The 15,365-nt window shown below is 43.6% G+C and overlaps 1 protein-coding gene across 3 annotated transcripts in view; it reads right to left on the reverse strand.

The window, feature by feature from the left end:
* Positions 1 to 15,365, reverse strand: part of ABR (ABR activator of RhoGEF and GTPase) — a 278,755-nt gene that overhangs the window by 167,429 nt on the left and 95,961 nt on the right. For 2 of the 3 annotated variants that reach the window (XM_069946113.1, XM_069946114.1), the window contains exon 2: positions 7,816 to 8,000. In XM_069946113.1, the coding sequence (XP_069802214.1) occupies positions 7,816 to 8,000 (185 nt within the window). Of the gene's footprint in view, positions 1 to 7,815; positions 8,001 to 8,753; positions 8,838 to 15,365 lie in introns of those variants that run through there. The other variant, XM_069946116.1, reaches the window with a different exon arrangement.

The following is a 15,365-nucleotide window of genomic DNA, read 5'->3' on the forward strand; positions in this document are numbered from 1 at the left end:
GTGATGCAGTTATTGTCATAAAAAAATACTTGCATCCCCCCCCTCCGTCCCTCCTCCCCACCCTCCTCATCATTAGGAATGCCATTGAAACATTTACTTCTGTTTGAACATTGCACAGGTGTCTTAATGATCCAGCCCATGTGCTGTGGTAACACAGGTGGTGAATAGGAGGCAATCTGCCTGGAGCATTCCTAATGATGAAGAGGGCGGGGAGGAGGGACGGAAGGGTGGTGCAAAGTTAGGGCACGGAGCTGCAATATTAAAAGTAATTTTTTATGACAATAACTACATCACCTGCCAAATGGACCGCAGGACAGATCTTGGATTAAAAGCAGCTATCCAAAGGTACAAGCAGTTTGGGTGGGGGTGTCAGATTGTGGGTACAGAGTCGCTTTAACGATCCAGCCCATGTGCAGTATTCACACAGCTAATGAATAGGAGGCAATCTGCCTGGAGCATTCCTAATGATGAAGAGGGTGAGGAGGAGGGACGAAGAGGGTGTGCCAGCCTAATGCACACACACTCTAGGCCACGGCCGTTGGGCACAGGGCTGCAAGTTTAAAAGTTGCTTTTTAAGGACAATAACTGCATCACCTGCCGAACCTGCTTTGAATCTGCAACTTCAAATTTGCTGCAGATCCTAAGGCTATGTTCACACACAGTAAGAGACCGGCCATTCCGCGACCCCGGCCAGGTCACGGAACGGCTGGTCTCTGCCCGGATCATCCCGGCCGGTACTTAGGTACCGGCCAGATGATCTTTTGGCCGCAGAGCTCTGATGCCGCTCGCTTCACTGTGTGAACTGACAGGGTTTCCTACGGCCGCAATTCATTGAATTGCAGCTGCAGAAAACTGACATGTCAGTTATTTGCGGCGGCGCACAGATCCCGATGGCAACAACGGCCGTACTTATACGTAGTGTGAACATAGCCTTAGGGTGGGTTCACACTTAACGGAATTGCATTGGATTTCGCGCTGCAAGTTTGCCCCCGAAGCAAGCCAGAGTGCAGACCCGGTAATGTATGCACCAGGCTGCCGGGGGGGCTAGGGGGCTGCCTTTTACATACTCACGGTGGACAATTCCGCTCCGAGTATGTAATTCTATTGAAAGTAGCAGGAGAGGAATCGAAGCAGATTTTGCAGTGAACTCGCGGCATGAAATCCGATGCAATTCCGTTATGTGTGAGGAGTTTTCCGGCCCCACAAAAATGTTATCCTGCCCCCCATCCCCTGAAGCTGCCATTCCACACTCCAACCCTTCAGGATCTGACCATTCAGGGAGTCCTTTGGTGTGGCACGTCACCACTATGGGCAGGCGGTGAGTGATTGAGACCAGCAGACATAAGAATGGCATCTGCATGGGACTGGGGCAAATGGGTATTTTATTTTTTATTTGTATGGGGGGTGGAATACCCCCTGCCCTGAGGTTGTGTGTGGTATTACAACTCCGCTCTGTTCATTCCAAAGGACATAAACAGAGGATAACAGCAGCCATGTTCCTGGAAGAAAACAGCTAGGTTTTTACTATTCCTGGACAAACCCTTCAGGGAGCATTTAAATTAGATGAATCAGAGTAATTTCAATGGGAGCGGATAATCATCTAATGTCTATGGAGGGGTCCCAGACTCTCAGATGCTGAAGGTGAAAAAAGTTATGGCATGCTGAATATCATCAACGTTGTCCTCAAGGTAGAGAAGCTGCTGGCAGAGGTGTCTGGCATCGGCCTGGGCCCTTTTGCACAAGGCAATTATCAGATGACAGAACATTTGCAAAACCCGTAAATGGTCCTCTCAGTGAGTGCTGACTGCCTGGTATATAATGAATAGGTGCTCATAATGGATAATGTTCCACCTACGTAACATGACCCTTCCTCCCTCTTGAGGACACATGAATGCCGGACTGAGCCAAGTGTCTACAATGGACCAGTCAGAAGGAATAGCTGTCGGCCAAACAAGAAATCAGCTAGCAGATACTAATAGGATGAATGTTACATGAGATCGGATGACCCCATAGGAAGATACGGCTCTAAATAAATAGATGGCAAAGACTTTCTATAGAGAGAGCCCTTCCATTAGGCAGAGTGCGCTGACATGGCCTCACCTGGGTAGATGCTCCTCTGACTATTCTCATGGTAATGTACCAGTGCGGAGCTGTAATTATACACAACCTATCATTAACAATGTCATAATCTCTTTCACCCTAACCACAGGTTATTACACAGCTTTCAGGCTGATGTCATAGGGTTTGCAGATCACCGCTCCTGCCGTATACTCTTAGCAGGCTTTCCCACATTTATCACCAAGACCACCCTCAGAAAATGGAAAATTATTCTAAGCATGCTGCCAAAGAGTTTATTTTTTTTCTTTTCTTCTAAGGCTTAGTTCACATTGCGTTTTTGCAATCCATCTAAAGTATACGTTTTATGGAAAAACTGATGCAATTATGTGTCATCCGTTTGGATCCATTTTTCCATTAACTTCCATTTAAAAAAAAAAAAAAGTATCGAAATCGATGCATATTTTTTTACTGACACAAAAGTTGACTACGTTTTTTGTCTATTAAAAGTAACCAATTAAAAACGGATACGTTGAACGGATTGCAAAAACGCAGTGTGAACCCAGGCTTACTATGGAATTTATACTTCCAAATGTTAAATGTAGCTTCTAATTTGGAGGTCAATGAGCTAAAAAAATGAGGGAATTATATCGTCCTCTTCTTTAGCATATGCAATGTAGTGTCATCAAGACCAGAGGGTAAAAGCCACACAAAGCAGCCACAGGTTTCATAAAATCTTTTTCTTTTAAATCAACGGTTTCATAAAGATATACAGATTTGTAATTTACTTGTATTTAAAAATTATAAGTCTTCCAGTACTTATCAGTTGCTGTATGTACTGCAGGAAGGGGTGTATTCGTTCGAATCTGAGACAGTGCTCTCTGCTGCCACCTCTGTCCATGTCAGGAACTGTCCAGCGCAGGAGAGGTTTTCTATGGGGATTTACTACTGCTGTGGACAGTTCCTGACATGGACAGAGGTGGCAGCAGAGAGCACTGTGTCAGACTAGAAAGAATACACCACTTCCTGCAGGACATACAGCAGCTGATAAGTACTGGAATACTGAAGATTTTTAGAACATTACAAATCCATATAACTTTCTGGCACTAGTGGATTTGAAAGAAAAAGAAAAAAAATAGTTGGAAAACTCCTTTGAAGGGGATATCTAGGCTTAGAAAAACAAGATCTGCAAAACCCTTAGTCCTCAGTTTGGGTGTGTGGTTTTGCAGCTCAGTTCCATTGAGGTGAACAAAGCTAAACTGTAATACCACACACAACCTGGGGACAGAGGTAGTGCTGTTTTTGCAAGCTGAATAGTCCTTTCTTTCCATAAATCTCTGGTTTAGCCACATAGTTGGCTTCTTATGTTACACTGGGATCAGGAGACAAATAACCAAGAGATTCTAGCATGGACTCGGACCATTAGTGCTTAGGCCTAGGTCCCACATAAGTCACACATAAAGGGGATGCACGCCTTTAGTCAAACAGTACAAATAATCTACGTTCTATTGCTGAATCAACAATGATAACGTGGGTTCACATGAAAAAGAGGAAGTTCCTATCAAACATTTCTGAGTGGTGCTTATCCTCAAAACCAGCAGACTGGCTGGGTAATGGTTGCATTTAACACTTAGTACTATTACCCCAAACATCCAGACAATGTCACTAAGAACTATTATCAGTATAGAGAACAACAAGGAGTGCTGGAAGTGATGATCTGGCCACATAGAGCCCTGATCTCATCCTCATCCAGTCTGTCTGGGATCACATGAAGAGACAGAAGGATCTGAGCCACATCCACAGAAGATCTGGGGTTACTTCTCCAACATGATGGAACAACCTCCCTGCTGAGCTCCTTCATTCACTGTGTACAAGTTACTTAGAAGAATTAGTTGTTTCTGAAGACAAAGGGCGATCACAGCAAATATTCATTTAATTTTCACTTCTTTCACTTAGCATTTTGTTAAATGGTAAAATGGAATCTATTTATGCTCATATTCTGGAAGCTTCTTGCTTTGTCGCATTTTTTCCCCACACCAGTATATCCAAAAAGGGCTCAATGCTCCATCCTACAGAATTATAAAAGATTCCCTTAAAGAAGTTATGCAGAGTTTATAAATGAATTGGCCTCTAGGCCACTTATATAAGATCATAGACATCCCCTCTGATCAGCAGATGAGTCTGCTTCAAAGGGTAAGGGCCCTATTCCACCGGACGATTATCATTCAGATTATCAATAAATCGTTCGAATCTAAACGATAATTGTTCGGTTGAAATGCAGTTAAGGATTAACGACCGAACGAGAAATCGTTGATCTCTTTATAAGACCTGGACATATTTTTATCGTTGCTCGTTCGCAAAACGTTCGAAAATCGTTTGCATTGAATAAGACTTTGTTTGGTCGTTTGCAGTAGATATGAACGCAATAGCGAAGAAAAAACGATCGCAAATACGATCATAAGTAACGATTATCGTTCCATGGAAATGAGTGAACATTTTCAGGTCTTTCGCAATAGCGGTCGTTTGAGATCGTTAATCATTAACGATTATGCGAACGATAATCATCCGGTGGAATAGGGCCCTTACACTGGACTGAGACCAGTTCACACTAGCAGACAATCAATCAGCACTGATCCATTCAAAAGACTGGGACAACACTGCAATACTTTGCACGATGGCTATTTACTGTATAATATCTGCAGAACATAAATGGGAACTCAATCCCCTACACAAGAAGATTGGGACTACATGGATTAAAAAAATAGTCCGTGGGTAAAATATTCCTTTCATAGATGTGTTTCAGATGTCTATAGCTAAAGAAATATCTATCTGGTTAAAGGAGCACTTCATGTATTTTTGTGCTTTAAACAGCAGACAAAGATAAAACAAAAAAAAAAATTCTGAGACTTGACTTAAAACCTTCTAAGCACTCTTAGGGAACTATTACACGGGCCGATGGGGGCCCGATAATAACTGTAAAGGAGCGCCGATCTGATAGATCAGTGCTCGTTTACTGGGCTATTACACGGCCTGATAATTGTTTAACAAGGGCTGCACGGACATAGTTACCGATGTCCTTGCATGCCTTGCTTAAACTCTATACATTACCTATCCATGCTGCAGGGCTCCTCTTCTCCCTGGGTCCTGTGCGCTCCAGCTTCAGAGCGGTCCCAGATTGTGATTGGCTGAACGGTCTGTCAGCTCAGACAGGCCGTTCTGAAGTTGCAGTGCATGGGGCCCGGAGAGAAGCAGAGCGAAAGAGAAGCCCTGCAGCATGGATAGGTAATATATACACTTTGCAAATCGTCAGCCGCCGGTCACGCACCGCTATTACACGTAGCGATGCACAGTCAGCGCCCGACAATTATAGGTCCAATCCGATATCAACGATCAGCCCTTGATCATTGTCATCGGCTGATCGCTGTGTTTGTTACAAGGAATGATAATCGGACGGATAGACGCGATTCGGCAGATTATCACTCCATGTAATAGTACCCTTAGTCGTCCAAGAAAACGGCACAGCTTATCAATGGAGTACTGTATAAGGCTATGTTGACACAACGTACATTTTACGACAAGAACGGAAGTTGTATGCAATTGAAACACCCGCCATTCTTTCATAATAAAATATGTTGCATTGAAATACCCTGTTTTCCTGAAAATAAGATATCCTCAGAAAATATGGAATAGTGAAGAATTTACAGGATGGCTTAAAATAAGGCATTCCTTTTAAATTAAGGCTTCACCCAAAAGTAAGACCCCCGCCGCCACCAAGGGGAGGGGGGCAGAGGGAGGTGGTGGGTAGTCTGGTTATGCTGGTTTGTGATGACAACTTCTATAATAAATACATATATCTCTACATAAAATAAATGTTCACTTTTTCTTGCTAAACAATAAGTGTGAATTCTTCTTCATGGAAAAATAAGACGTCCCCTGAAAATAAAACATAGTGCATCTTTTGGAGCAAAAATTAATATAAGACACTGTATTATTTTCGGGGAAACACAACTGCCGTTGTCCACACAATGTATTGAACAACGGCCATTGTTTGCTACATGTCAATTATTTCCGTCCATTGTGCATTGATTTCAATGCAACAATGGCCGTTGTTTGACACTCACTACAACGGCCGTTGTTTTGGAATGCCAAACAATGGCCGCTGTGCGTACGTTGTGTGAACGTAGCCTAAACATCACTGTTGAATTAGCAAAAAAGTAAACAGAAGTGGGAGGATGATGAGAGATGTAAAAGCTAGGTAGATCTGTCACTTGGTTGTCTGGATCACTAGGTGACAATCCCGTTGCTGTACAGGTGGCCATATTGGCTGCCACCAGGGAATTTATAATAACTTATCTACTTATATAATTGAACATACACAGGATCTTTTTTTAATGGAAAATCCTGAGATTTTATGAGAGTCAGAACAATATGGCTGAGAACATTTCCAGAAACCTGTAGTTACCCAAGTAGTGACTGCTCATTGCTTATGACTCCTATGTGTCATCTACAGCTGACCGGACAATAAGGTTACAATCAGAAGGCTGGAGATCATAAGTTTTAATATCCTGACAACTGAATGAATCACACACACACACACACACACACACACACACACACACATATATATATTATATACAGCAAGTGGGCTCAGGAGGACTCCTCTATAAGACTATAGTGACTTCGATCATGCTGCCTGAACCACAAGTCATGGAGGTGGCCCCCAGCAGCTTCTTGATGCCCACCAACCCTGACTGATATCTCTCCCCCTGTTTGGGTATAGGGAAAGACCTATTTAGGCCAGGGAGGCAGACAGAAGGAAACAGGGACTGACCAGACAGCTTGAGGTTCAGGCAGCATGAGAGTCAGATTCAGTTTAATACTTGGTACAAGTCAATAATATGCCTAAAATATACCTATATACAGACAGATGTACCCTAGAATGCAATTTTGGTGAACCCCTTGCTGATTTGGCACTGTCCGTTCTATAGATATATGTGTACTGGTGGGAATAACAGTCTGCAGATCATTTCCACTGGTATTGCTCCGATGCATTTATTGATCAAGGGAAAAAATGGAAGTATGAGGACACATAGAAGCTCACAACATGTCTTCCACCTTGTTCCTACATAACGGAGAGTAATTCAGGTCATAAATACCTACAGACGTTCTGATCTAATACGCCTTAATCTAACTGCACTTACAGTACACCGAAGATCACTCCCCCACACACATCACTTCTGAGTAATTTCTGACATACATCATATCCAGGCAACGAGATTGAAGCAGAGAAACCAGAGACATATCCCACCTTAGGAGCAGTCACGCTCCACTCACAGACAGGTCTAAGCTTTTATAGGGCTTTTATTAACATTAAACTTTTTTTTTTGGGTTGTTTACAATAGGAAACAAACAAAATCTAAAATAGAGGTGGATCCCTGAGCCGTATCTGAGCTCGTCTCCTGCGTAGTCAATGCTTTGCAGAGGAACTGAGCTTAAAACTCCAATAGCAATGACAAATACCAAAAAATAAATATTGAAAAGCAATAAACTAGTAAGGAATAAAGCACATGTATAATGTAAGATACTACTGAGTGAGTTAAAAACACTTAAGAGTAATAAACACTACAAAAATAGCTGAAATATTGTGGAAAAAAGTAATCTACAAATGTTATACACAAGTCATAAAAAGAACAAAAATTACAGGTTATATAAAAAACAAAAACAACAACATACAAGGTACTCCAAAACAAAGACTCTTACCTCGGGAAGTAAGCCCTCTGTCGGAGTAGGTGAGACTCCATCCACGCTGTCTTGACTCCTGGCACTGAGCTGTGGGGACATGGTAGGGGACTCATCGATGTAGGGCATAGTTTCCGACCCCTCACGAGAGCTCTTCTGCTCCTCATTCCCTTCTGCGTCGTAGCCGTCGGTGCCGTAGTTGAAATCTGTCACGAGGAATAAGAAAGGCCGTTGAGTGCCTTCAATAAGGGCGGCCAACGAAGAGGCGTACGGCTTGTGTCTGGGGGTCATACTGGCATCTGAGCTTCTTGAGAGGAGAAGTGAAATGGAAAAGGAAGCAGAGGGAACGACTGCTGAAGAGGTGGAAAGCGAGAGAGAATAATGCTGGAAATGAGCAGCACACAGGGAAGAAGGAAGCTGAAATAATGGGGAAGAAAATAAAAATGGCAAACAAGTTTACAGATGTAAATGAGCAGGTGTACAGGAAAGTCCCAAAGAAATGTCAGCTTCACCCGAGCTGGAAGATCGAGTTATCGGAATATGAAGTGGAAAGCGACATTAACCATAAAAACAATGAAATAAATGAAGAGTGGAAAAGTAGAAAAATCTATGCTGAAAGGAGATGTTATAGAGGAGCGCAGAGACAGGCACAAAACATAGGAGACGCATGGGAAAGCTGGAGGAGAAGCCAGAGGAGTCCGGGTGGATTACAGAGGTCAATTGACCAGCTCTGAAACACACTACGACTGAAGGATTAGGGGAAGCCTGCGAAGGCTGTGAAAACTGGAAAATCAGCGGCTGTCCACAGATGACAGCATCAGAGCTATTCCGGGCCCTGCTCGTTGCCTCCTTCTCTGAGTCAGAGACAGAAGGGGGGTGTGGGGGCTCACTGTTTCCATTTTAAAGCTCCAGTTATTGTACAAATACAATTTATAAAAAGGTACATGTAGAAAGAACACCTTTACTGCCGAGTGCTGCCGAGCGCACTTCTCTGCCAATTGTTTGGTGGGTTGTTTTTCTCTCTCTCTCTCTCTCCCCCAAGAGCGCTGTTTTATGTTCTATATGTTTAAGATTTAACTCTAAATCATAGGCCTTAAGCCCCTGGAACGGGCGTCACCATGGCAACCTTCAATGCAGGATTTTTGGCGACTGTGCAGACACTTTACAAAAGTCCTAATGGCTGACTGACTGTAGAGACGAGTGGGTTCTGCGAAGCGAGAGAGAATGGACAAGGAACAAAACACACGAAGAGAAACGCGGGTAATGGGCTGATGGCTGGCACCGTGCCAAGGCTCGACAATATGAGTAACGCAGCTAAGAGCAGATCAGATTCAGAGTCACTTCTGTCAGGCTGTTCTTATTAAAGGGTATAACCACAGTGGGCATAAACAACTCTGCACCCCACTGACCACCTGTTAAAGGGGAACCTGTCACCACTGCCAGAACCAGGAGTCATCGGGGGGGGGCCACGTCTTCCTGCCCCACCGGCCTTGATGGATGGATTGATGGATCTCTCCCTATACTCATAAAGAAAAACATCAAATTAAAGAAGCTGTCGAAGAATAATTTACTTTTCCCCTATCCACAGGATAGGAGAAAAGTAAGAGATTGCGGGTGGTCCGACCTCTCCGTATCGGCCCCCAGTTTCTCTATTATGGATAGAGCCGCGGATACGGCTCTATTCATTTCTATGGAGCCACCACAGAGAGCTGAGTAAACCAGAAGAGCGATGTACTCGTCTTTTTCCGACGAGTACAATAGGAATAAATAAAGGCACTGGTCACGTGACGTATCCACGGCTCTATCCATAATAAAGTAGCCGGGAGACAGATACAGAGATCCGCAGGGGGTACAGAGGTTGAGCACCCCGCAATCTCTTACTTTTCCTTATCCTGTGGATAGGGGAAAAGTACATTTTTCATGAACAACCTCTTTAAGGCTGGTGGTGAAGTGAATGTGCCTGTTATAGCTCACTTCACCTTCACCCCAGTCACATGAATGGGACTGAGCTATAATACCAGACATGGCTGCTACTAAATGTACTGAGCTTAGCACAGGTAAATGTGTACTCTATAGAGTGGGGAAGGGTAAGCCGCAGCCAGACTGCTCTGGTGTCGGATAAGCAAAACCACAATTATTTTCTTTAAAAAACAGCACACCCCTTGGTCTCAGGTTGTGTGTGGTATTACAGTTCAGCTCCATTCACTTCAATGCTTCCAAAAGGTGCTATTTCTGCATAAAAGGGGATTTTTTTTCTGTAACACTGGATAATCCCTTAAAAGGGAACCAAATCAGCACAATTGTGCTTACAGTATATGGTTCCCTCCAGCACCGTATAAATCTACTGTGCAGCTCGCAGCCCCAACTGGCCGTGGCTGCAGCGGTAGCTTTAGTAATGAGAAAAAGTACTTTTATTCTGCCAGGAGAGGGGTGGTAACTAGTCATCTGGACGAGGAGCCACCTGTGACTAGTCACTGCTAGTGACTAGTCATCCGCGCAGGGCAGGGATGATTGACAGGCAAGGAGACCAGTTAGTCAAACATCCCTGCACTGCGCCAGATAGACAGCAGTGACTAGTCACAGGGGGAATCCCCACCCAGAGGACTAGTTGCCACCCCTCTCCCAGCCTTGTGCGGCAGGCATAAACGTACTTTTATCCCTTACTAAAGCCACTCATGCAGCCACGGCTGGTACATGCCGCGAGCTGCACAGAAGATCTATACCATGATTCCGGGAACCACATCAGCACAATTGTGCTTATTGATTCCTTTAAGGACGGGCTATATATTGAAGAATAAGAAAAACACAACAGAAAGCCACTTAGGGCAGGTGTAAGTAACACAGAGAAAGTGGATTATTTTACAGTAAACACTCCTGGACCACCTAAAATGCTTTGAAAAGTTGTCTTCTATGGGATTGGTCTCCTCAAAGAAAACACCTACTACACATAAGTATGGTGGACTATATGAGACCTCATAAACCTCCCAGATGATGCACTGACAATCCTGACCATGGTTGGAAGGAGAACCCCTGCATGTATGAGAACAAATGGCTGCTTCAGACATCAAGCTATACCAACAATCCTCAGTGGTAGACTTGCTAGACCATTACTCATCTTGTCATCATCACAAAAAGTTTAGCACATAAAAGGTTATGTATCTTTCACCGATGACAAGTACAACTCTCCTCCGGTACACAGCATCTGCTACGTGTCCATATATCAAAATCCCAGTATGGAGGTACTCCGCCCAAACAGCCTCTCTTCTGGGAGAACACCAACGCCTATTCTTGCATGATATACATATACATATACATATATATATATATATATATATATATAAAAATAATAATAATACTCTATGATGTGAGATATACAGAGGATCGACATGGTCCCAGTCACTACTAAAAGGGATAGTTCAGCAAAGAAAAAAAAATATCTTGCAAATCAAATGGTGGCAAAAAGTGTTAGAGATTTGTAATATACTTCTATTAAAAAATCCCAAGTCTTCCAGTACTTATCAGCTGCTGTACGTCCTTCAGGGAGTGGTGTATTCTTTCCATTTTGGAGAGCAGGAGAGGTTCTCTATAGGTATTTGCTGCTGCTCTGGAAAGTTCCTGACATAGACAGAGGTGGCAGCAGAGAGCACTGTGTCAGACTGGAGAGAATACATCACTTCTTGCAGGACATACAGCAGATGATAAGTATTGGAAGACTTGAGATTTTTTTAATAGAAGTAAATTACAAATTTCTGGCACTAGTAATTTTTTTTTTGTTGGGGGGGGGGGGGGGAGAATTCACTTTACTTCTTTACACAGTTGTATGCATAAACACATATACGCAATTTAAACAATGTGAATGTGCAATTCAATGACGATTTCTCTCTATAAGACGCTTCTAGTGGCAGCAACCCGGGAAAAGTCCAGATAATTCCACACACATCAACCAGTTGGTTGTTCCCAATAATTTGGCATGTTCAGCTGGCATACACCTAATGTGTAGTATAACAACCCCAAACCCGTAAAGCCTATTTCTTCCCCTCCTCCACCGAGCGCACCCATCCTACACCTACACTTTTCCAGGATGGATTAGCGCTCATTTACATAATTAATGTACAGTAAAAGCAGGAGGTGGATGTGCAGGGAGAAGACTACACACCGATCAATAGCTTTTACCCAGTGAGTGCACAATACCTACTGCACCCTGTCCTTCAGTGCATTGCTGGCCATACAGAAGACTCACTGCAACATGGACTCACTTACAGTACCGAAAGAATTTCTACATTTTAAAGCAACCTCTGTATTTGCACATTTTTACAGAAGTTGTACAGTTGTACATTGTACAGAAGTTCTTTACAGAGGGTTTTAAAATGATTGCCTTGTACATGAGCAGACACTGTACGCTTCAGGCTAGTAATGAATTATATCTGCTGGGGCATAGATCATCCTGAGAACAATGGACACAATGTATCACCAGAACACCAGCTCCTCCTATAGGTTTTTATATGTCTTTAGGACGTACACAAAGCCGAAACAAAAACGTATATAATTTATAATGGTGCTATGGCTCATACATAAAACAGTAGTATGGCTCAATGCAATGTGTGTGTCCTTTGTTCCACATGAACCTAGTTAAAAAAAAATGTGTAAACCTAGTGTTATTAGAGAGCTGAGGAGCTTCCTGCTTACCAAATACACCTGAACTCATCCCAATCCACATGGGACCTGTTTTCTATGACAATATGCACCATAGTTTGCACTGTGATCTATGACTTTTTAGATGTTAGGGGTCTGATATGTGTAGGAAAAAATTGTCATGTCCCTTGTTTGATATAGAACCTGTGCAAACTGCATGCTGGGTAACTTGGATGGGGATTATCCCCACTATGTGATGTTATCCCCGAATCCAAACCAAAGCTTAAGGGGGTATTGTGCTTAAACTAAGTTTTGAGATGTTGCTGCCCATGATGAGACTAACAATTGCTTCCATACTTGTAATTGTCTAGTCAGTCTCCTTCCCCCAGTTCTCAGCTGATGCTTTCTGCTTTAGGGTAAATTCACACAGACGGATCTGCCGCGAGTTTAACGTTGCGATAAAGCCTCAAATTAAAACTCACAGCGTGTTTGTAACGTTTTTTATTGACCATAGGATGTCTGTGTGATTTGCGCAGCGTTTTTTTTGCGGGAAATTCGCAGCGCATCCGCCCGTGTGAATTTACCCTAACACACAAAAATCTGTGTGTGAGCTTTTCTCTCTGTCTCCCCCTCCTCCCTTCTGAGATGGCTGATGTAAACAAGTCCCTGGCTGGCTTTATTTGCAACATTGGTAGCTTCTTTGTAATGCTGGGAGGGTTGAACTGAGGTCAAGATGATGAACTTGCTGTGATTATCCCTCAGACATTACAAAGTTGTTTCAAAGTTGCAGATAGAGACTTGTTTACATTAGCTGTCTCAGAAGGGCGGAGGGGGAGACAGTGAGAAAGGCTCACACACAGATTTTTGTGTCTTCAGCAGAAAGCAGCAGCTCAGAGCTGGGGGGAAGGAGACTAAATATACAACAACAAGCATGGAAGTAATTGTTAGTCTAACCACTTTAATCTGCAGCTGAAATCCTATGGTACATTTTGTTTTTCTACAGAGGATTCTGCAAAAACTTTTTCCAAAAACCCCCCATCCCTCCATGTGCTCCAAACCTGTCCTATAGACGCCTGCTTACAGCCAGTGAGTGATTTGTTATACTTATTTATACAGGAGATGGTATGCTTTATTAGAAGGTGATCTCGAGAACAGGCGAAAATCTCCAATAAGAATGGAGTGGCGTTGTGGACACAAGACTGACACCCCGTTCATCCTCTATGGGAGCCACTGAAAATAGCCAGGTGCTGTGCCACAGGATAGGGGATAACTAGCTGATCGGTGGGGTCTGACCACAGAACACTGCTCAGACATCAGTAATGCTCAGAGGTCCCACTAGGAATAAACAGCACTATGCACGCTATTGTTTGATGTGGATAGGTCATAACTTGCAATCTTTAAAGAGGTAATCCCATATGATAACCTTATCCTTTATACAACTGGAAAGGACCCACCATCCCGATTTTGAGAATTCGGACCCCAGTCTGGTCAGAACGGAGTGGCAGGTTTTGCAGGCGAGCCACTGCTCCATTCATTTGCAGTGGGAGTTTCCAAAATCAGCCAAAGGGTACAAACACACACAGCAGATTTGATACTGTGTTCAGTTATTTAGATCTAATTGCTGCGTATCTGCTGCGTATCGCAGCAGTAAATACGCAGCGTATAAGCCGTGTGTGTTTGTACCCAAACACTGTACTGTGGGGAGCGGGCAGAAGACTGGAAGGTACCGGGGAGCGGGCAGAAGACTGGAAGGTACCGGGGAGCGGGCAGAATACTGGAAGGTACCGGGGAGCGGGCAGAAGACTGGAAGGTACCGGGGAGCGGGCAGAAGACTGGAAGGTACCGGGGAGCGGGCAGAAGACTGGAAGGTACCGGGGAGCGGGCAGAAGACTGGAAGGTACCGGGCAGAAGACTGGATGGTACCGGGGAGCTGGCAGAAGACTGGAAGGTACCGGGCAGAAGACTGGAAGGTACCGGGGAGCGGGCAGAAGACTGGAAGGTACCAGGGAGCGGGCAGAAGACTGGAAGGTACCGGGGAGCGGGCAGAAGACTGGAAGGTACCGGGCAGAAGACTGGAAGGTACCGGGGAGCGGGCAAAAGCACTGGGGATCGTTGTCAGGTAAGTATACAGTTATTATTTTACACTAGGCAAGAGCCTTATGGGCATTGCAATATATATATATATATATATATATATATATATATATATATCTTTACACAGCCCTTGCTTCATGGTGGTTAAACCATATAATAGGCTCAGTCTACCCAATCTGCCCGTGAATTAGAGCCCTAGGTCATTGTCCCTTGTAAGGCTAATATATTATATATTTATATATATTATATATATATATATATATATATATATATATATATATATATATATATATATATATAATGCTGCACTGTACAACATCAGACATGGACTAGGGCAGGGCTCACAGCCCAATCTTCTTATGGCACATGCTACAGCCAATCTCAGAAGAATCCAATTGACATGGAAGTGCGTTTTAGGGCATGAAATAAGAAAATCTACAAAAAAATCTTTGCAGGGAATACAAACCAGATGCAGATATACATGGCCTGGACAGGTTCAACCCCCAACCACAAAGCATTCTACCAGGCTGCATATAACTATAGAGACACTGTCCTGTGCACTAATACAAACCTGCACGGCTCCAGAGGACTCTATGTACACAAGGCAGAATGTAGTAGTAAGTAATGGCAGACTAAAAAGTCACATATTTAAGTAATTTTCTAGAGGATGCATGATGAGAGTTGTAGTTCTGGAATGGCTGGAGATCCAGAGGTTGAGAAACAATGAATTAGATTATACCTGGCTATGGTGAATGCAGTTAGGACATGATGGGAGTAGTAGCTTAGCTGTTCAGGCATTATGGGAATTGTAGTTTTACAACAGCTGGAGGGCCGAAGGTTCCCCC

Source organism: Dendropsophus ebraccatus, chromosome 11 (assembly GCF_027789765.1).
Source record: "Dendropsophus ebraccatus isolate aDenEbr1 chromosome 11, aDenEbr1.pat, whole genome shotgun sequence".
Taxonomy (NCBI): Eukaryota; Metazoa; Chordata; class Amphibia; order Anura; family Hylidae; genus Dendropsophus; species Dendropsophus ebraccatus.